The 23,585-nt window shown below is 36.8% G+C and overlaps 1 protein-coding gene across 11 annotated transcripts in view; it reads left to right on the plus strand.

The window, feature by feature from the left end:
- Nucleotides 1–23,585, plus strand: part of MIER1 (MIER1 transcriptional regulator) — a 67,887-nt gene that overhangs the window by 28,021 nt on the left and 16,281 nt on the right. For all 11 annotated transcript variants that reach the window (XM_005678289.2, XM_013962755.2, XM_005678287.3 and 8 more), the window contains 4 exons: nt 1,930–2,085; nt 2,587–2,719; nt 4,366–4,430; nt 7,977–8,049. In XM_005678289.2, coding sequence (XP_005678346.1) covers nt 1,930–2,085; nt 2,587–2,719; nt 4,366–4,430; nt 7,977–8,049 — 427 coding nt within the window. The remainder of the gene's footprint in view (nt 1–1,929; nt 2,086–2,586; nt 2,720–4,365; nt 4,431–7,976; nt 8,050–23,585) is intronic.

Here is a 23,585-nt window from a genome sequence, read left to right on the forward strand (position 1 = left end):
ATTGGTAATCATACCTCTTTTGGTGATCTCTCAAAGTATCAGTTAAACGCAGTTGTAAAAATTAGAGGTAACAGCATATTAAGGTAATCTTAAAGATGAAATATTATGAAACAAGCTGTTGGTAAATTCTCAAGGTCCATGTGAATGTTGGTTGCAAGCCTACATTAAAGTGTTTTTCTTGGTTTGGCCCTTATTCATAATAGTGACCTCAGTGGCGTCTTGCTCATAGAAGTGACTTCAGTTGCTAAACCTGCTTCTAATTTGCGATGCAGAATAAGTTTATGGAAAATATGAGCTGAGATTAAGAGTTCTGGGTATTACAATAAAGTCTCTGTCAGTACATCATGTTTCTCTCTGCTTGGTTTTCTTATTTACATATAAAGGTGCCACTCTCATCCGGTACTTTTAAAGATCAAATAAGATAGTATAATAGTCTCACTTTGTTTTTGTTAAGAAACGAGAATAAGGTAGTGAATCAAAGCATTTATCACAAATGCCTGGCATATAGAAGACGTGATGGCAGCTATATGTTATGATTGTTTATTTAACCCATCTTTTCTACATCATATTCTTATTTCTTTCTTGATTTTGAAGTTCTTTTTTCTTAAATCCTGACTCCTAATTCCTAAATTTCTGTTTCTTTGTACCAAATGCTTATACTGGACCAGGTATCTGGAGGGACTAGATCCTTGAACACTTCAAGCATTATCTCTTATTGTACTTTGAAGGTCACAATAATTAAGTCAATCAAGTATACCAACTTGTCATTGATTTCTTTCAGAAACAGATTCACAAACTGATTTATAACTACAGTATCCATGTATAATATGAAATATTAATAGAAGTGTTAAACAGCATTTTCTTCCTATTTCCTTTATAAGGAAATTTTTTCCAAATTATCGTTATTTGCTTTTTACACACAAATTCTGAATGATGGGAGTTAACCGTATGATCTAATTATTTAGTACCATCAGGTTATATCCTCCAATCTGATGTATTCATCCTCACTATGAGAAGGTATCTCACACACAGGCTAAACTTGTTTCTGTCCATGAGTAAGACTGTGATACTACTGGAGAAATACAAAGTCTTATTTCACGATTATCCTTTTTCTAGGTTCTAAACTGACTCGGTTAAGTTTTTCTTCAGAGTGTGTATGTGTATGTTATAGGCTCAGACTATTTGGGTTAAATTTTCTTTTTATAATTTTGTCATGTTTCCCTGATACTCTGCAACACTTTATTACTGATTAGAATGAGTACCTTCTGCAGAAATCTCATTTCATTTCATAACATGTGGATATTTCTTCATTTCACCCTCAGGAAAGTGTGCTTTTTGTGGTTGGGGGAGGTTCAGGTCCCTGGCTGGAACAGCCTGATACACTGTTAAAGAGTATGGGTTTTGTAATTAGACTCAAAGTCTGTTTTCACTACTTGTAACTTGTGTGGTTTTTGGAGAAATTGCTTAATCTGCTGGCCTCAGTTTCCTCATCTATGAAGTGGAGATAGCACAACAGTTTTGTAAGATGTACAGTAAAGATTACATGAAGTGATTTTACATAACCCTAGGAAAGAATATATGGCTGATGTAATCCAGTATCATTCATGTATGTTATTGCTGTTTTTAATGTGTTTGGGCTGGGCTCTAAATTTCATTCCCCTTTCTTGGTTTCTATTTCCCCACTCCCAAATTATGTATGGTACTCATAGTAAATGTGAACTGATTGTTGGTGTACAGTCACTGAGTTGAAGCAGAAAAGAATAATAAAGATTAGGGTTTTTCTGGTTTCAGAATTATATTGTTTTACCTTTTATGATTTGTGAATTCTTGATAACAGTTCTAAGAATATTCTGCTGTATTAAGATTTGTGAATGATAGGAATATGAAATGTCATCTGTTAAAAATTTAACTTTTGTTCGGCCTATTTAGGAAGGCGACATGCCGATTCATGAACTTCTCAGCCTTTATGGTTATGATAGTACTATTCGGCTACCTGAAGAAGATGAGGAGGAGGAAGAGGAAGAGGAAGAAGATGATGAAGATGCTGATAATGATGATAACAGTGGATGTAGTGGGGAAAATAAAGTAAGGTTATACATATATTTTTATCTTCCTGAAGTTAAAATTTTATTGATACATTGATTTTGATTGCTTATTTTTGTCATTTCTTTTCACTCTAACTTTAAAGGCAATATATTTAAATATTAAAACTTAAGATATAGACATATGTAATGCAAATTGGAAGTTCCCTGTAATCTACTCCAGAGAGGCAATAGTTTGCTCTGTCATTCCTGTTTTTTAATGCCTGTTCTGAATAAATTTGTACCAACTTTTAAAATGCGGTTTTTTTAAGTAATAATGGTTAATTGTACTCATTTTTATTTTGTTTTGAAATAACTTTAGGTTTGCATAAGAGATTCAAAGATAATTCAGTGCATCTCTTTGTACTCTAGTCGACTTCCTCTACTGTTAGCATCTTGTGTAACCATGGTATATTCATATAGTCTTCTAGTTTTATCTGGAATACTATGACCTTTCATCTGCAGCACTTTTTTTCTTAAAGAGATTTAATGTATTATTCCACAGGAAGAGAATATAAAAGATTCCTCAGGTCAAGAGGATGAAACTCAGTCTTCCAATGATGATCCATCTCAATCTGTTGCTTCTCAAGATGCCCAGGAAATAATCCGTCCACGTCGATGTAAATATTTTGATACAAGTAAGTATTATTAGTTACTATTTTTTTATATGATTTTTTCTATTTAATATTTTAGTGTTTTTTCCCAGTACTCTGAATTCATTGATTTGGAAATCTCTCTCATCAGTAATGGGATTTTGTTCTAGATTATTAGTTTAGTTGTACTGGTGCCATGTTGTCCATGAATATGCTACTGTAATTATTATATGTCACTATGATACCTGATTTTGAATGTGTTCCTTTTTTTCCACTCTTGACGGTTCTTTAAATTTGTTGTTTCATGGTCATCTTTTTTATTTTTCCTAGTCTTTTCCTCAGTTTTCCATTTTCTGCTTTCTTTGCCTCTCAGTCTAGATAATATTCATAAGCATTGCTTTCTCTAACCAGTGGTTCCCAAGTCTAATGTTGGCCCTTGAGGTAGGAATATATTGTACAGAGAAAGAACTCTGCTGATGTTTCTACCTCCTCAAAGTCATTGACCAGTAGTCGATACAATGTTTAACGTATGTATCTTGAATATTTGCATGTATCACTACTCCATAATGTTTTCATTCTAAGCAAGAATCCTTACCTTAGAAGTAAGGTAAGAAAAAGTTAACCATTAGTGTTGTTAGTTTAAATATGTAGTTTAAATTTCTATATTTAAAAAAGAAAAATACTTGGATACAATATAATAACCTCTCCTGAAGTGTGGTAAAGTAAAAATTGATTAAACATGGTTACTGCTTTGTGTGAATGACTTCTGTTACACATTTTTGTTTAGAGGTCAGTGTAGGGCTGCTGGTGATAATTTTATTGTGAATTTTTCATTTAGAGATACAGTCCAACTGAAAAGTGTTATCACTGCACAGAGAAATTAATTACATTTAATAATTTGGAGAAAATGTATTTTTCCCCTAGTTAAACCAGGAGCAGGTCCATTGCCAAAATTTGCTTAAAAGTGGGATACTAAGTGAATGCGTCTTGAAATAATATATCATAGTTCAGATGTTATTTCAGTATGCATGGAAACTATACATACAGTGCCCATCTTAGCTTTTCCATAGAAAGAATTAATTTCTGTGTGTGATGTTACCATTTTGAATTTTGTGTGCCCTTGTAGAGTTGAGAAGATGCTGACAATCAAGTGGTTTTCAGATTTCCCGCTCCTTTATGTAAAGGCATTCTTAGTTCAAAATGTAAACAAATAGCAGTTTGCCTGCTCTGAATAAAACAGAAGTTGGGGAGATACACGTGCACTCTCTTCCTGTGTTCCCCCAAAGTGATGTTATAGCATTCTCAAGTGTTTTAAGGAGCACTGTTCAGAAACTATTATTTTGTCCCAATTCTCATTTAATAAGGGAAGAAACTGAGATCATATAGTTTTTCTGTCTCCAGGCTGTTGGAAGCAGAATTAGGTTTAGAAACAGATTGTCTTGACTCTGAATCAATTTTTTCCCTTAAGTTTTTTGTAGAGTATTATTTCATGAAAATATAGTTATCTAAGAAGATTGTCCTGGAAGGTGTATGAGTTTTGTTTTCGTTTAACTGACAGGGTAATATTTGACTAAAAATATCTTGACCTACCTCTGCAAATACTTTTTGGCATATTTAAGTATTTGATGGTAGATGTAAGAATGGACAGGCTAAGCAATCATTTTATAGTACTATTGTCTTACTTATTCTAGATAGTGAAATAGAAGAAGAATCTGAAGAAGATGAAGATTATATACCATCAGAAGACTGGAAAAAGGTAGTTAGAGCCATATTTTCCCAAAACTTAGATAAATTAATATTTAAAGAGCCAAGTATCTTCTTTTACCAAAAGTTTGATATATGTTCAGATTTTCCCTTAATACATCCAGGTGAGAAATAACATAAATTTTCTTATAAATAAAATAACGATATAAAAAAATCATACTTTGTTGAACAAGTTGGTACTCAAAGCAAAATTACAAATCCAAATTTCTAAACTAGTTAGGAACTAGACTTTTGTTAGCCACACTGTAAAAAGTATCACATGTGATGTTTTCTTTTTGTATATATATATATCTACTTGAGAAAACAATTGTGGAGGGTATGGTATTTGTTAAGTAAATTTTGTTTGATGAGTTAGATTACAGATTTTTCTATCCCATTTTAATGTTGATACTCGCAGCTCAGAGTATATTGTGTGAAGAGATAGATTTGGACTTTGGTATAACTATCCATAATTAATTTCTAAAATGAGTTTAAAGATAATGACATGGTCTTTAATTATACAGATGTATAATTAATCTCATGGTTAAACTGAAGAATTTTTAAGCTGCTGCCAAACAGTTGACTTATTAGGAAGAAGTGTCACATTATCATGTAGAATTGATTAGGACAAGTCATCTATAAGAGGTGATGTCATACTTGTTGAGATAGATACCTGATTTATCTCTTAGAATCTCTGTTGAGGGTTTTGGTTTTATTTCCCTTGGTGTTCTTTTCCCTAGGTCTGATTCTGAATTTAGTGCATAAACAGTCGTTTATGGGGAAGCAGAATAGCCCAAAATATAAAATCGAGTGGCCTTTCTGGCCTTTTTAAGTCATGATTGTTTACTTAATTAGTCAATACTTTTGATCCTTCCCTGTGTTTTGTTTGTTAGTTTCTTTGAAGTTGTCTGGTCTGGATGCCAGGGGCACACTTAAGAGATAACCCCCTTTGTGAATTAAAAGAAGGAAAAATCTGTATATTTGTAGTTGCAGCTGGGAAGAATGAAGTATTAAAATGACCTTGGACTGTGCTACCCAAGGATTATGGGCTTCAGCCAGAATTGATATATTTATGGGTTTCTAAGGAGATGTTGGCTTCCCTTGTAGCTCAATCAATAAAGAATCTCTCTGCAATGCAGGAGACCTGGGTTTGATTCCTGGGTTAGGGGAAATCCCCTGGAGAAGGAAATGACAACCCACTCCAGTATTTTTGCCTGAAGAATCTCCTGAACAGAGGAGCCTGGCAGACTATAATCCATGGGGGTCGCAAGAGTTGGACACAACTTAGCGATTAAACCACCACAGAGAGAGGTTTAGAAAAGAGAGACATCAGTGTGGGTTAAAGTGGTAAGGAAAGATTATCACAGTGCATGTATTAATTATTAATAACTTGAATGATTAATGAATAAATGATGGGACTGAAGACAGGAAAAAAATGATCACGGAAGTTACTATTTGTGTAACTTGTTTAAGCGTGTTCTTCAGTCATTTCTGATTACTAAATCATGCAGAAATTAAAATTAGAGAAGCTGGAAACTTTGGTAATCATCTTAAACTGTTATTTTCTACCACATATCCAAGTTTGTTTTTTCTCCAGTATAAATTGATTTTGTATCTGGAGTGTCGCCATAGAGTATTTGATTGAGCCTTGCATTTTTTCTTTTTTTAAATGAAGCAGTACAAACTCAAAGGAGGGAGAACATGGGGGAGATAAAGCCCTCATTACTAGAAGTATTAGTCCCGTCCTCAGGAAAATTATGTAATAAAGCAAATCCAGATTTATATAATAAAGTAAATCCAGATTGTCTTATTTTAGTGCGATTTGTAAAAAGCTGTCAGGATTCAGAGATTAATCTTCTAAGGCTTGTAAGACAAAATTAAATTTTTATTGAAACCTGGGGTAGAGGAAACAGCTTTGAAATCAAACCTGAGTTCAAGTTATAGCCCAGAATTTACTAATAGTGTGATCCTAAGGAAACTCATTTTCTTGAGTTTCATCTCCTTACATACAGTATAGGGACAGCAAATTCAGCCTTGTTGAAGTTGTTGAGGATTAAATAAAAAATTTGCATAGATACTTGGTACATAATGCTCCTAAAATGCTGTTTTCCTTCGTTTCCCTACAGAACAAATTTAAGGTGAAAAGTTTCTGAATGCAATAGGAAAAAGAAGAGGTGTCTTTTCTTTATACTAAGCTAGAAATTACCAACTCTGGCTTCATGTTAAAATCACTTAAAGAAATTTTAATGCTGATTACCATGGTCTTCATCTAGAGATTCGAGTTTATTTTGTCTAGGATGGATCCAGACATTGAATATTTATAGAAGCACCCTAGCCAGGGTTGATAACTTGACTATTTATTCTCTGATAGGTGGAGATGAGTTAACTTAAAAGGGGCACAAGAAGTGACAATAGGGTAATCTTTTTTATAGTGAAAGATATAAGGAAAATTCCTATGTTTGAGTAGAGAAAATGCGTGTGTGGTATTTTTAGAAAAACTAACTGGTTTTCCTGTACAGGTGCAGCAATAAATTTATTACATAGACATGTCTTTGAAGTTACACTAGATAAAATGAAGCTCTAGCATCAGTGGGAAACAGTAATAGGAGAGAGGAACTCTTCAAATCCCAGGAGTTATTTAAACTTACTAGACCATGATTTCATACCTTTCCTACGTAAGTCTTTATTCTGAAAATATAGTAACTGTGTTAACATTTAGCCACAGACAGAAGAGGGCCCATGTAATTAATCTTGGTCCCTATGTCTTACATTAATAAATTCTCATCAGTGGTGACCTCTAATTGTCGTTCTGAACAGCCAGTTTCCCCTAACTTGTGTTTTGACTATATAGATTGATTACCAGATTTCCTAAAATAAGATTTAATTATGTTTGGGAGAAGTTATGATTTCATCTTACATTGTTTTAATGAAAGTTAGGCACTGATTACCTATCCATCTGGTTTGAAGTTTTATTTATTTGGCCTCTACTGGGCTTTATTCAAACTGTTTTTGTTATTTCCTTTACCTTAAAGCTCTGGTTCTCAGACTTCATTGTGTGTCAGAATTATATGGATAGCTTGTTAAAATACTTAATTGCTGAGTTCCATCCTCATAGTTTCTGGTTCAGTAGGTCTGGGGTAAGACCTGAGTATTTGCATTTCTCAGTTTCCCAGGGAAGCCGATTCAGAAACCATAGCTTAGAGTGGGTACTCTGAAAATACCTTAATTTGACTTTCTGTTTTTTAGAGTTATCTTACCAGTTGAATTACAAGAATTCATTTTTATTTCTTTTTCTCCATATTTTAAAGTAAAGTTCATATCCATTGTCTATATTGCATTTCACCCCATCATTATTACTGATACTTTCATCCAATCATGTCCAAGCTCTTATCTATTATTAACTCATTCATCCTCACAATACTCCTCTGAGGTAGTTAATTGGTTGTAACTATTTTATGACAGAAACCAGGAACAGTTAACCCAGGAAGATGGTAAATCTAGAAAGTGGACATAAAATCTGTTACTCCATCTTATTAACATTTTATATTTTTTAAAATAGGAGATTATGGTGGGCTCCATGTTTCAAGCAGAGATTCCAGTTGGCATTTGTAGATACAAAGAAAATGAAAAAGGTGGGTCATTCATATATTTACATAGCTGAATTCATGCTTTTAAAAAGCAGGAATTGATGAACTGTTTTTATAATGGGATAAGAACATGACAGTTCATTTGTTACCCCATGATTTATGAAAGAAGATCCCTACACCATATCTGTAAGGAATATTTTCTGTTTCTTCAGCCGAAAAAGAAAAGTGAATGCTTGTTTGGTATTGTGTTATTAGATGACTTAAGACATTCTTTTAATCTTTTTTTATATTTTAAATACTCTGAATATACCTTTTTATAACCTTTATAATTTATACTTTAAAAGGTTATTTTGTAGGTTATTTTGTTCCAGTGGAAGCCATTGACAGATTTAAAAAAAAACCTAAGTGTAAACAACTGATATAAAAAGCTTATTTGTTCCTGAAATTTTTAATATTATTAATATTGAGTGTTTTGATGTTTGTGTTATTTAATTTGGAAAAACAAACTTGTGTACTTAAATTTTGCATGATTTTTTGTTCATTTTTTTGTCTAATAGTGCTAAGGTAAGTCATAAAGATTAAATACTTGAACTTCTGAAAACAGAATACTTGTGGATTTTTTTTTTAAGTCTATTTCAAATTATCCACTTTGTGAAAGTTCCAGAGAGAGAGAGAGAGAGAGTTTAATGAGTTCATGGGCAGTGTGACATCACTCAGTGTTAGAAATCTTTCTTCATTTCTTTTATTTCAATTTTCTTTTCCACATTTCAGCTTACATATGCAGAGCCTCTGGGAGTTATAAAAGTCATCTTGTTTGTTTTCTTTTTAACATTCTCTCTGAAAACTTACTCTATATTCTAAGCATCTGCTTTTAGGGCAGAGCCCCAGATCAGAAGTCATTATGGGAGTATCACAGGCTCTAGTAAATTCTAGTGACAACGGAAGTGTTTTAACACACTAGTAATAGCTTTCAAGTTAATTTCTGAAATATGTAGGAACATTAAAGGTATCAATATGGAATGATCTTATTGTATACTGAAATTCTGTGCAGTTTTTGTAAATCATTGTAATTGTGTACAAAAATGAATGATCCATTGGGTTTTCTGTTTTTTTGTATGTGACAAATTAACGTTACAGTTAAAGGCAGTTTTAATTATTAATATGTTTGTCTTTTAACATTTTTGCCTTATTAGATATCACAGTGAATAGTGATCACAATTTCTAGTTTTGGTTTAATGTTTTTCCATTTTAGCTAATTTTTGAAAGCAATTGCTTTCTTTTTTTTTTCAGGACGCTTTCTTACTCTGAGAATTTAAGCATGTTAAATTGTATGAGGATCAGATGAGATTTAACACAGTTACTGCTTTAGAGGAGTCACTGTGGTTCAGGTCCTTTCCTCGGTTTTATAGTTCTGTAATAGAAATTCATACCTTTGTCATGATGATTAAGAATTCATCTGCATTTAGGTTAACCTGTGCACATGAACCAAACCCTTGTTAAACTATTCAGTAAACCACACTATGAAATAAAACTGTCAAAGGGATAGTGCTGATTAGAGCCTTTTTTCCTTATAGAAAAAGTTTTATAGAGTATTTTTCATCGATTTGGTGAGCACATTCAAAAGGGTGAGCATTTAGTTTGGGTGATTTTGATATGAATCACAAGACTTTATGATATCTTGGTATCCACACAGTAAGAAGTTCTTTGGCAGATAGATTAGAATTTTTCATTGCTTTAAACCCTGTTACTCAGTATCCTGAAGAGATATTGATAAAGCTTTTCTCTTAAATTTATGTAAGTGATCGTTTATAGTTAACAGAGTATATTATAATCATTTGTTTATTCAGCTTTGTATCCTTAGTATACCTCAAGTGATCTAAAACATAGACACTTTGTAAACATTTGAGTTACTGGATGGTTGCAGAATAGTGTTAACAGAACTTATATGGAGTCAGTGAACTTGAGGCTATCTAGGCATTTGGCCTTGGACAGATTACTTACCTGCTTTTTCTCCTCATCTAAAAAATAGCAAATATTTAAAATAGCAAGTATTTATAGAGCTTTTTCTCAGGAGTTACATGTGATGTTGTCATGTGTGGCACTTAGGGGCGCAGTGTTTGGCACATAGAAAATGCTCGATAAATAACATTAATGTCCAGTAAATCATTAATCTTATCCTTATGTTTAGGTTTTATTATTCAGATTTTCAGAAAGTATCCATTTATGCTCTTTTGCTTGCAGGTGACAAAGTTTAAACTGAGTTCAGTTAGCTTTAGCAAAAAAGAATTTACTTGATTGCTTTACTAGGAAGTTCTGGCTAATCTGTCTTCAAATAAAACTGGATTTAGGGCTTTTTATAATATTAGATATCTCTCCTTTGCCTCTTTCCTTTATTGTCAGACAAGGTAGGATGGCTCCTGGGAGCTCATGACTGACACTTTTCACGATCCTAGTCAGGAACCAGGAAAAATGAGAACTTCCCCATCCCGCTTTGCTCCAGCAAAAGTCCTAGAGAGAGCGTCTGTTGACTCAGCTTGAATCTTACCCAACCAGAAGTAATTAGTGTGACCCAAGAGTTGAGTGAATACTCTGGCTTATTTATCTCTTCTTTGGGCTCCAGGGTGCAGTGTCAACCCTGCTCAGACTATATGAAAAGGGTTTGATTCGCAAAAAAGTTCGCTGGGCATATGAAAACCATGATTGTTTCTCCCATGTACTAAAAACTGAGTAAATGCTGTATCTTTGAGATAATTCTAAATAGTTCAGGTGCTTGGTAAACATCTTAAAATGCACAGGACCCCTTTCCCCAGATTAAGAGTTCTCTGGCCAAAGGTGTCAGTAATGCTAAAACTGAGAACCCTTTACTAGATTAGTTGAGAATTAGATGGGCTACTTAGGGAAAAAAGGCAAAGAAATAAGGTATTTCCAAATTTTCATGCTTGCATGATGTAAGTTTTAGAGTAAACTTGCTCAGCGCTAGCAGAGGACTGTATGAATTGTTGTTTCTAATGAACATTAGACAAATTATTGATTCTTAAGTTACTTACTGAAAAATGAACACATATATTACACTTAGTTGATAATAATACTGTTAAAACAGGCAGTTCAGTTAATCTACACCTAGGAAAAGCTCAGCTAGACAACTTAAAATTCATGTCGTTAATCACAGTGTGACGTTTTTAAGATGTGGAAATTCCTGTGGTAAACCACATTATTACATCTTGCTAACTATGTTTTAGCATTTCATCCTCATAATATATTGATTAGGTAGAATTTTTACTTGAGCATTAAAATGTGATGACACAGAAACCAGAGGTTAATAAATTTATTTATTTATTCACATTTATTTGTAGTCACTAGGAATTTCCCATATTGTCAAAGTTTGTGATTTTGTGGTAGTAGTTTCGCAGTTTTCTGCGTTAGTCTTTTCCCTTCTCACCCCCAACACACACATAATGAACTTTGTTAAATTATTTTGAATGCATTTTGACTATCTGACACACTTTAAAATGCCTTAAAAATCACTTTCTCAATTAACCTGTGTTAATACATTATATGAGCTCTTGTCTTCTGAACTCTTTCACTTATTTATAACCACTTGTAAATTATTTTTCAGTAATATAAGGTAGATATACTTATGATTGCTTTTTAAAAGTTCTAATATTTAAATTTGGTAATTCATTAGAATGAAGTAGTTTCAGAAGATTCTGTTACATTTCAGTGATTGGAATCTTTCAAAATCCAATGTGTTCATGAAGTTATACTAATTATTTATAATGGAGTATTTTTTCTTTCTATTGCTGTTATATTTATAGAGGTTAATGTCATATTTATAGAGATCATTCCTCCATATTTTCTTGTGTTTTATCATAGAAGTCACATTTCTCTTGGCATTTAGTCATTCTTCAGTAGACATTTAATAAATACCAGTTGTGTTTCCTGTTCTATTTAGAACATAGTCAAAAATCATATTTTACTTAGAATATAAACTTAACTGCCAAATAATCCATCTACTTCTGGAACCTATTAAGGCAGTGTGGTTTATTCTCTGAGAATTCTAGCTATTCTCAACTGTGTTGTTTAAAAAAAAAACATTTTTTTAACAATTTTGATTTTTATTTTTGGCTGTGCTGGGTCTTTGTAGCTCCATGGGCTTTTCTGTACTGGGCAGGTGGGGGCTACTCTTCATGGGGGTGCATGGCCTTCTCATTGCGGTGGCTTCTCTTGTGGAGCACGGGGACTCTAGGGCACACGGGCTTCAGTAGTTGTGGTTCCTGGGCTCTAGAACACAGGCTCAGTAGTTGTGGCATACAGACTTAGTTGCTCTGTGGCACGTGAAATCTTCCTGGACCAGGAATCATGGTCGTTTTTAATATATAGTAATTCTGTAGCATTAAGTATCGTATTCTCAGGGTTATCCTGTCTGACTGACGTTCATGCACGTTCAGTTGCAGTCATGCCCAGCTCTTTGTGATCTCATGGACTAGCCTGCCAGGCTTCTCGTCCATGGAATTCTCCAGGCAAAAATACTGAAATGGGTAGCCATTACTTTCTTCAGGGGATCTTGGGATCGAACTTAGGTCTTCTGTATTTCAGGCAGTTTCTTTACCATCTGAGCCATGTTTGTGTACTCAGTTTAAACAAGGATGTGTTTGCAACCTGTGACTTGGGACTTCCAGATTGACTCCAGAAGTATTTCTCAGGTAGTGTGTGCTTGTTTCATGGGAGTATCTGGAAAAACACTGGGGACTCAGGGACCCACCCTCCATTGTCTTCTTCCTGAATCAGGGTTTCATTGTAAGGCACTGTCCTTCTCCCACTCTCGAACCAAGACTATATGGACTGTAGTATGGAAACAGGCTGAGTAGAGCCCAGAAATCAATAGCAGTATATCCAAATTCCCTTTATCATGGGAGTTTATTGTATTTACAGTTTGCAGAGTTTCAGTAGGATTATACCAGTGGGTTAGAAAAGAAATGCAGTTTACTAAGGAAAATTTTCTAGAGATTGTCTTTTGATTTATACTCTTTTGGGAAACAAAGGTGTAATATTTTGAAGTGTTTGTGTGTAGTGACAGGGGAGTGGGTAGGGATAAGGTAATTTATAAGAGAACACTTAACACAGTACCTGGTATGTGTCAAACAAGGAAGTTTGACACTGTCAGCTATCCTTTGACTTGAATTCAAAGTCTTTTCTCTAGCTGGCTCCTTTCTTTTGGCATCTAAGTGGTTATGTCTCCTATCTTGGGCTTCCCCGGTGATTCAGTGGTTAAGAATCCACCTGCAGTGCAGGAGCTGCAGAAAGACAGGGTCTTGATCCCTGGGTTGGGAAGATCCCCTGGAGGAGAGCATGGCAACCCACTCCAGTATTCTTGCTGGGAGAATCCATGGACAGAGGATCCTGGCAGGCTACAGTCCATAGGACCACAAAGAGACACGATTGAAGTGACTTAGCATGCACTCACGTCTCCTATCTTTAAACACCAACAAACAAAACCAAAAAGTTCTTCAGCTATGCTTCTTCTCTAGCTACTTACTCTGTCTTCCTCCCTCATAATGGGACTTTTTTTCAAAAGAGGTTTGTGAGTGAAACAGCTGATCTGTGGCAGCCTAAATGGAATGAGAGTCAGACAGTCCTTGCTGTAGCCATACATATCCCAGACAGGGACACAGGTCTCCTGGAAGATGCGGCAAGCTGGGAGCTGGAGTTTAGGGATTGTGGAGCAATCCCAGGACAAGGTCTGCTGTTGACTGTGGAGAGACAGATCTAGGGGATATGAGGGAGGAGACTGTGGTGGGAAATGCCTGTGGAGGAAAGCTGGGCAGCCATGGAAGCAAGGCAATACTGTTGAGTCACGTGTAGGGGGTGGAGCCATCACTATAACGTCTCTCTCCCCACACTACTAGCATTGGCAGCTGAACAGTAGAGAGGCTGACCCATCAAACGCCTGATGCACTGAACTGTAGAGCAGGACCCCAGCCAGGGGGCCCCTCGATATGCCTGGCGCTCTGAACAGTAGAGAAGGACCCCAGGCAAGAGAGCCCTCTAAGTGCCTGAATGGGCAGAGCTACGGAGAAAGACTGGCTAAAGAGGCCTTCTGATCGCCAGCTGCAAGAGGCTCAAAAAAAGACTCTGATAAAGCTATAATGCTTGTGGCAGAAGCAGTCCATGTCCCTGCACAACTTGGCGCCACCAGGGTTCCAGCAAGCCAAGCAGCTGCGTCACCTTCAAGCTCAACTCTCACTGGGGCAGAGCTGCCACAGGCAAAAAAGTCTTGCGTCTCTACGTGCAGGGTCACTTCGATAGTGTCTGAGTCTTTGCGACCCTGTAAACTGTGGCCTACCAGGCTTCTCTGTCAGGGAGGGGGGTTCTCCAGGCAAGAATACTGGGGTGTATTGGCCAATACTGGTTGCCATATCCTTCTAGAGCACTATATTTCCTGCTGCCCTAGCTGCCATCTCTCCTCAGTATCTGCTGCTGCCAGAACCCTTGTCACCCAAGCAGCTGCACCACCTCCATACCTGGCCCTCATGGGGGCAAACCCAAGTCCTCCAGGGAAGCCCCAGGAGCAAACCTCAGTGGACGACCCACATCCAGCGGTGGAAATAAAACCACAGTTGAAACCCAGGGGCAGTGTGACTAAGGAAGAAGACCCAAAACCTTCCCACTGGCTGTACAACCTGCACATTAAATCCACACAATCAATTGGACAGACTGTGTCTGTGGAATATATAAAAGGTCATTGAGAGCTGCCACAAAAGAAAACACACTAGTCCTGTTAGCTGTAGACATTGGAAGCAAGAACACACAGAAGTAGGACTAGATAAGAGTCTGAACTGCCCCCACAGCAGGTCAGAGATCAGCAGTGTCGGAGGGCATCCTAAGGAGGTGAGTGGACAGTAACTCCCAGTGAGGAAAAGGACTCTGACAGCAGTGATTCAAGAAAAACATTCGTTGTTGTTATGTTTTGACTTGTTCTGTAGCTTCTTTTGGATTTTTTTTTCTTCTGAGATTTTTCCCCACCCCGCCCCCCCTTCAGTAACGTTTTTTCCTCAGTCACACACACCAAAAAAACATTTTTTATTGCTGTTATAAACCTCTGCCTCTACATTGGGCTGCTGCAGTTCTGTGAAGTTCCTGCCCCTTGCCTTTTTTTTTCTTTTCTCTTATTTATTTTTAATTTTTTAAACATACTGTTTTTTCTACGTTTATTCCTTTGTTTGCTTTTCCTGCTGTTCTTTTCCCCTTGCAGTTAATCTTTAATGTATATAAATCTTTATCTACCTCTTTGTAAACTTGCATATCTGTTCTCTTTTCTTTCTCTCTTTTCCACTCAACATATTTGTTAGTTTTATTTTCATTGCTTTATTCCCCACTTAGCACCTGCTTTAGTTTTGTTTTCCGGTTTGTGCTTCAGTTAGTTTTGTTCTTTACTGGTAAATATAATTTTTTACTTTCTTTGTTCACTGGGTCAGTCTACTGTACTTTATTTTTGTTGGACTGTCTTGACTTTGCTCATGGATGTATATGTATATGTATGTTCCATTATTTTAATTATTATTTGCCTGATTTTGTAACTGCCACTTGTCTGGGGTTCATCTTTGGCTTCTCATTTTTGGATATTTGTTTTAATCTCAGTTAATGCCATGACAAACCACTTGTGAAATCTTCATTCCTGACCAGAGATCAAGTCCTGAGCCTTTGGAGTGGGAGCACTGACTACAAGACCCTAGACTACTGGAGAACTAACCCTAGGGATATCACATAGTGAGAACTCACACAAAGGAAACCACTTGAATACAAGACCTGGCATCACCCAACCACCAGTAGCAACCTGTGCAGGACGCCTCATCTAAACAACAAACAAAACAAAAATATAAACCTAGTCATCAGAAGACTGGATTACCACCTCACTCAGCCTTGCCCATCAGAGGAAAACAAACAAAAACTCAGTACTCACCCTGTTAAGCTTACACAAAACACTGGGCCAACCTTAGGAGGGCAGAAACCAAAAGAAAGAAAGAATTCACCTTGAAGTCACCTTGGAAAAGGAGACCTCAAACAATAAATTTGAAGAAAAAAAGAAAATGCAGAGAAATACGGCACAAATGAAGGAACAAACTAGAAACACGGAAGTGAAAATAAATGAAGAAATAGGCAAACTCCCTGAGAATTCAGAATAATCATAGTAAAGATAATCAAAGACCTTGAAAACAAAATGAAGCAAATGTAAGAATCAATTAACAAAGACCTAGTAGAATTAAAGGATAAACATACAGAGACAACACAATTACTGAAATTAATAAATCTCAATAATGTTCTAGGAGGAATCAATAGCAGAATATCTGAAGCAGAACAAATCATCAGTGAGCTGGAAGAAAAAATGGTGGAAACAACTTCTGAAGAGCAGAATAAAGTAAAAATGAAAAGAACTAAGGATCGTCTCAGAGACTTCTGGGACAATATCAAATGCACCAACATTCCAATTATAGGAGTCCCAGAAGAAGACAAGAAGGGTGTGAGAAACTGCAGGCCAGAAGGGAATGGCAGGATATATTTAACGTACTGAAAAGGGAAAATCTACAACCGAGATTACTGTACCCAGCAAAGATCTTATTCAAAATTAATGGAGAAATTAAAAAGTTTTTCAGACCACCAAAAGTTAAGAGAATTCAGTACCACCAGACAAGCTTTAACAACAAATGTTAAAGGGACTTACATAGTCAAGACATACACGAGAAGAAAAAAGATCTACAAGATCAACCCCAAGCAGTTAAGAAAACGGCAATAGCAACATACATATCAACAATTAATTTAAATGTAAATGGATTAAATGCTCCAGCCCAAAGACAGACTGGCTGAATGGATACATAACAAGACCCATAAGTATGCTGTCTATAAGAAACCCACTTCAGATTTCAAGACACATAGAGTGAAAGTGAGAGGATGGAAAAATATATTCCGTGCAAATGAGAAGCAAAAGAAAGCTGAAGTAGCAATCCTATCAGACAAAATAGACCTTCCAGAAGATTACAAGAGATAAGGAAGGTCACTATATAATAGTTAAGGGATCAATACAAGAGGAAGACATAACAATTGTAAATACCTATGCACACAACATAAGAGCACCTCAATATATAAGACAAACACAGACATAAAAGGAGAAGTTGACAGTTAACACAATAATAATAGGAGACTTTTAGCAGCCCACTCACACCAATGGACTGGAGAAGGAAATGGCAACCCACTCCAGTATTCTTGCCTGGAGAATCCCAGAGACAGAGGAGCCTAGGGGGCTCCTGTCTGTGGGGTTGCACAGAGTCGGACACGATTGAAGCGACTTAGCAGCAGCAGCAGCAGCACACCAGTGGACAGATCATCAAAACAGAAAATTAATGAGGAAACACAAGTCTTAAATGATACATTAGATAAGATGGATCTCATTGATATCTTCAGGACATTCCATCCAAATGCAGAATACACCCTCTTCTCAAGTGCACATGGAACATTCCCCAGTATAGTCCACATCTTAGGTCACAAATCAAACCTCAGTAAATTTAAGGAAGCTGAAGTCGTATCAAGCATCTTCTCCAACCACAGCACTATGAGACTAGATAGCAACTACAAGAAAAAACCTGTAAGAAACAAACACATGGAGGTTAAGCAACACATTTCTAAATAACCAATAGGTTACTACAGAAATCAAAAGTGAAATCAAATTATTTCTAGAAACAAATGACAATGAAAACACGACAACTCAAAACCTCTGGGATGCAGCAAAAGCAGTTCTTAGAGGGAAGTTTATAACAATACAATCCTACCTCAAGAAACAAGAAAAACTTGAATAGATAACCTAACTTTACACCTGAAACAACCGGAAAAAGAACAAAAAAACCCCACCAAAATTAGTAGAAGGAAAGAAAGAATAAAGATCTGTGCAGAAATAAATGAAAAAGAAATGAAAGAAATAATTAGTAAAGATTAATAAAACTAAAAGCTGGTTCTTTGAGAAGATAAAATTGACAGGCCTTTAGCCAGACTCATCGAGAAAAGAGGAGAATCAAATCAACAAAATTAGAAATGATAATGGAGAGGTTTCAGCAGACAACACAGAAATACAAAGATTATAAGAGATTATTACAAACAACTATATGGCAATAAAATAGATAACCAGGAAGAAACGGACAGATTCTTAGAAAAGTTCAATCTCCCAAGACTAAACCAGGAAGAAATATAAATTAATGAACAACCCAGTTACAAGCACTGAAATTGAATCTGTGATCAAAAATCTCCCAAAAAATCAAAAGCCCAGAACCAGGTGGCTTCACAGGAGAATTGTATCAAACATTTAGAGAAGAGCTAATCCCTCTCATTCTAATACTCTTTCAAAAATTATAGAGTAAGGAACACTTCCAAACTCATTCTATGAGGTCCCTATCACCCTGATACCAAAACCAGACAAAGACAACACTAAAAAAGAAAATTTCAGGCCAGTATCACTGATGAACATAGATGCAAAAATCCTCAACAAAATTTTAGCAAACAAAATTCAGCAACACATCAAAAAGCTCATACACCATGATCAAGTTGGGTTATTCCAGGAATGCAGGGATTCTTCAGTATACACAAATGAATCAGTGTGATACACCATATTAACAAATTGAAAGATAAAAACCATGTGATCATCTCAACAGATGCAGAAAAAGCCTTTGACAAAATTCAGCACCCATTTATGATTAAAACTCTTCAAAAAATAGGCATAGAAGGAACATAGTAAAGGCCATATATGATAAGCCTACAGCAAACATTATTCTCAATGGTGAAAAACGTTAAAGCATTCAGCCTATGATAAGGAACAAGACAAGGGTGTCCACTTTCACCACTATTATTCAGCATACTTCTGGAAGTCCTAGCTGCAGCAATCAGAGAAGAAAAAGAAATAAAAGGAATCCAGATCAGAAAAGAAGTAAAGCTCTCACTGTTTGCAGATGACATGATACTGTATGTAGAAAACCCTAAAGATGGAATCAGAAAATTACTAGAGCTAATCAGTGAATTTAGCAAAGTTACAGTTTACAAAATCAATACACAGATATCACTTGCATTTCTATATACTAACAGTGAAAAATCAGAGAAATTAAGGAATCAATCCCATTCACCATTGCAACGAAAAATTAAATATCTAGGAATGACCTAAGGAGACAGATGAACACAGAAAATTATAGGACACTAATGAGAGAAAGATGACATAAACTGATGGAGAGATATTTCATGTTCCTGGGTAGGAAGAATCAATATTCTGAAAATGACTATACTACCAAACCAGTCTATAGATTCAGTGTGATCCCTATCAAATTACCAATGGCATTTTTCACTGAACTAGAACAAAAATCTTCACAATTCATATGGAAACACAAAAGGCCCTGAATAGCAAAAGCAGTCTTGAGAAAGAAGAATGGAGCTGGAGGAATCAACTGTCCTGACTTCAGATTATGCTACAAAGCTACAGTCATCAAGACACTATGGTACTGGCACAAAAACAGAAATAATAGACCAATGGAACAAGATAGAAAGCCCAGAAATAAACCCATGCACCTATAGGAACCTTATTTTTGACAGAGGAGGTAAAAATACACAATGGAGCAAAGACAACCTCTTCAATAAATGGTACTTGGAAAACTGGACAGCTTCATGTCAAAAAATGAAATTATAACACTTTCTAACATTATACTCATCAGTTCAGTCCCTCAGTCATGTCCGACTCTTTGCTGCCCCATGAGTCGCAGCACACCAGGTCTCCCTGTCCATCACCAGCTCCCGGAGTTCACTCAAACTCATCTCCATCGAGTTGGTGATGCCATCCAGCCATCTCATCCTCTGTCGTCCCCTCCTCCTGCCCCCAATCCCTCCCAGCGTTAGAGTCTTTTCCAATGAGTCGCCTCTTTGCATGAGGTGGCCAAAGTACTGGAGTTTCAGCTTTAGCATCATTCCTTCCAAAGAACACCCGGGACTGATCTCCTTCAGAATGGACTGGTTGGATCCCCTTGCAGTCCAAGGGACTCTCAAGAGTCTTCTCCAACACCACAGTTCAAAAGCATCAATTCTTCGGCACTCAGCTTTCTTCACAGTCCAACTCTCATGTCCATACATGACCACTGGAAAAACCATAGCCTTGACTAGACAGACCTTTGTTGGTAAAGTAATGTCTCTGCTTTTGAATATGCTGTCTCGGTTGGTCATAACTTTCCTTCCAAGGAGTAAGTGTCTTTTAATTTCATGGCTGCAGTCACCATCTGCAGTGATTTTGGAGCCAAAAAAAGTCTGATACTGTTTCCCCATCTATATCCCATGAAGTGATGGGACTAGATGCCATGATCTTAGTTTTCTGAATGTTGAGCTTGAAACCAACTTTTTCACTCTCCTCTTTCATTTTCATCAAGAGGTTTTTTAGTTCCTCTTCACTTTCTGCCAGAAAGGTGGTATCATCTGCATATCTGAGGTTATTGATATTTCTCCCGGCAATCTTGATTCCAGCTTGTGCTTCTTCCAGCCCAGCGTTTCTCATGATATACTCTGCATGTAAGTTAAATACACAGGGTGACAATATACAGCCTTGACGTACTCCGTTTCGTGTTTGGAACCAGTCTGTTGTTCCATGTCCAGTTCTAACTGTTGCTTCCTGACCTGCATATAGGTTTCTCAAGAGACAGGTCAGGTGGTCTGGTATTCCATACACATAGATAAACTCAAAATGGATTAAAGACCTACATGTAAGACCAGAAACTGTAAAACTCGTAAGAGAAAAAAGGCAGAACACTCGATGACATAAAGCAAGATCCTCTCTGACCCACCTCCTAGAGTAACTGAAATATAAACAAAAGTAAACAAGTTGGACCTGATTAAACTTAGAAGCTTTTGCACACCAAAAGAAAGTAAGCAAGGTGAAAAGACAACCCTCAGAATGCGAGAAAATAATAGCAAATGAAACAACCGAAAAAAGATTAATTTCCAAAATAAACAAGCAGCTCATACAGCTCAATGCCAGAAAAACAGACAACCCAATCAAAAAGTGGGGAAAAGACCTAAACAGACATTTCTCCAAAGAAGACATACAGATGGCTAACAAACACATGAAAAGATGCTCAATATCACTCATTAGAGAAATGCAAATCAAAACTACAATGAGATACCACCTCACACTGATCAGAATGGCCATCTTTGAAAAGTCCACAAAGAAGAAATGTTGAAGAGGGCGTGGAGAAAAGGGAATGCTCTTGCACTGTTGGTGGGAATGTAAATTGATACAGCAACTATGGAAGACAGTATGGAGATTCCTTTAAAAACTAGAAATAAAACCACCATATGGCCTAGCAATCCCACTCCTAGGCATATACCCTGAACAAACCAAAATTGAAAAAGACACGTGTATCCCACTGTTGATTGTAGCACTGTTTACAATAGCTAGAAAATGGAAACAACCAACATGTCCATCGAGAGATGAATGGATAAAGTGGTAGTAGTACATATACAGGATGAAATATTACTCAGCCCTAAAAAGAAATGCATTTGAGTCAGTTCTGAAGGTGGATGAACCTAGAACTTATTGTACAGAGTGAAGTAAGTTAGAAAGATAAATATCTTCGAATGCCTGGAAGGCTGCAGTGCATGGGGTCACTGAGGGTCGGACACAACTGAGTGACTTCACTTTCACTTTTCACTTTCATGAATTGGAGAAGGAAATGGCAACCCATTCCAGTGTTCTTGCCTGGAGAATCCCAGGGATGGGGGAGCTTAGTGGGCTGCCATCTATGGAGTCGCACAGTCAGACACGACTGAAGCGACTTAGCAGCACCAGCAGCAGTGCATATATACGGAAAGTAGAAAAATGGTACTGAAGAATTTATTTACAGAGCAGCAATGGAGAAACCGACATAGAGAATAGACTTATGGACATGGGGAGAGGGGAGGAGGGTGAGATGTATGGAAAGAGTAACATGGAAACTTACTTTACCATATGTAAAATAGCCAACGGGAATTTGCTATATGGCTCAGGAAACTCAACCAGGGGCTCTGTATCAACGTAGAAGGGTGGGATGGGAGAGAGATGGGAAGGAGTTTCAAAAGGGAGGGGATATATGTGTACCTATGGGTGATTCATGTTGAGGTTTAAGGGAAAACAAACTGTAGAGCAGTTCAGTTCAGTCGCTCAGTTGTGTCCGACTCTTTGTGACCCCATGAACCGCAGCACGCCAGGCCTCCCTGTCCGTCACCAACTCCCGGAGTCCACCCAAACCCGTGTCCATTGTGTCGGTGATGCCATCCAACCATCTCATCCTCTCGTCCCCTTCTCCTCCTGTGCTCAGTCTTTCCCAGCATCAGGGTCTTTTCAAATGAGTCAGCTCTCCACATCAGGTGGCCAAAGTATTGGAGTTTCAACTTCAACATCAATCCCTCCAATGAACACCCAGGGCCGATCTGTAGGATGGACTGATTGATCTCCTTGCAGTTCAAGGGACTCTCAAAAGTCTTCTTCAACACCACAGTTCAAAAGCATCAATTCTTCCGCACTCAGCTTTCCTTATAGTCTGACTCTCACATCCATACATGACCACTGGAAAAACCATAGCCTTGACTAGACGGATCTTTGTTGGCAAAGTAAGTCTCTGCTTTTTAATATGCTGTCTAGGTTGGTCATAACTTTCCTTCCAAGGAGCAAATGTAAAGCTGTTATCCTTCAATAAAAATTAATTTAAAAAATTCTTCATCCTGCTTGTTTAACAGAATTAAAAGTCTATTATTTTCTGAAGCATTTTTTCCCTTTGCTGCTATGTTGCCATACTTTTGATATTTTGTCTGCCTTGTGACTGTTCCTTCTTAATTTTGTTTATGTTTTTGTCTTCCTGTCATGTAGAATTCCACAAGGCTCTTGTCTTAGTTTCTTCTCCACTCCTCTCACTTTAAAGATTTTGATGAAATTTGGCCTTAAGTCTTTTTATAATGGAAATTCTGATCAAACTTAAATGCTTTAAAAAAAAATGACTTTTTAAATTATGAAAATGATTTACACTTACGTTTTCAAACATCATGGAAAAGTACAAAGATGTAAGAAAAAATTGTCCCAAATCCCACCACCAGTAAATAAGCATTGTTGACATCTGGTGAGCATTGTTCTAGACATCCCTATTCAGAAATCGTAATTATAGTTTAACATTATTTAATGTGTTACAATTGCTTTAAATTGCTTTAAGTCCCTAAAACCTTGTTTAATAGGGTTGTTTTCCCCATTTCACAGATGAGGCAGAAAGAAGGGAAGTAACTTGCCAGGGTCATGCAAATATTATTAGTTAAGTGTTGGTAGTGCAATGGCACCCCACTCCAGTACTCTTGCCTGGAAAATTCTTTGGACAGAGGAGCCTGGTAGGCTGCAGTCCATGGGGTGGCTAGGAGTCGGACACGACTGAGCGACTTCACTTTGACTTTTCACTTTCATGCATTGGAGAAGGAAATGGCAACCCACTCCAGTGTTCTTGCCTGGAAAATCCCAGGGACGGGGGAGCCTGGTGGGCTGCCGTCTCTGGGGT

The sequence above is a fragment of the Capra hircus genome, chromosome 3, assembly GCF_001704415.2.
Source record: "Capra hircus breed San Clemente chromosome 3, ASM170441v1, whole genome shotgun sequence".
NCBI lineage: Eukaryota > Metazoa > Chordata > Mammalia > Artiodactyla > Bovidae > Capra > Capra hircus.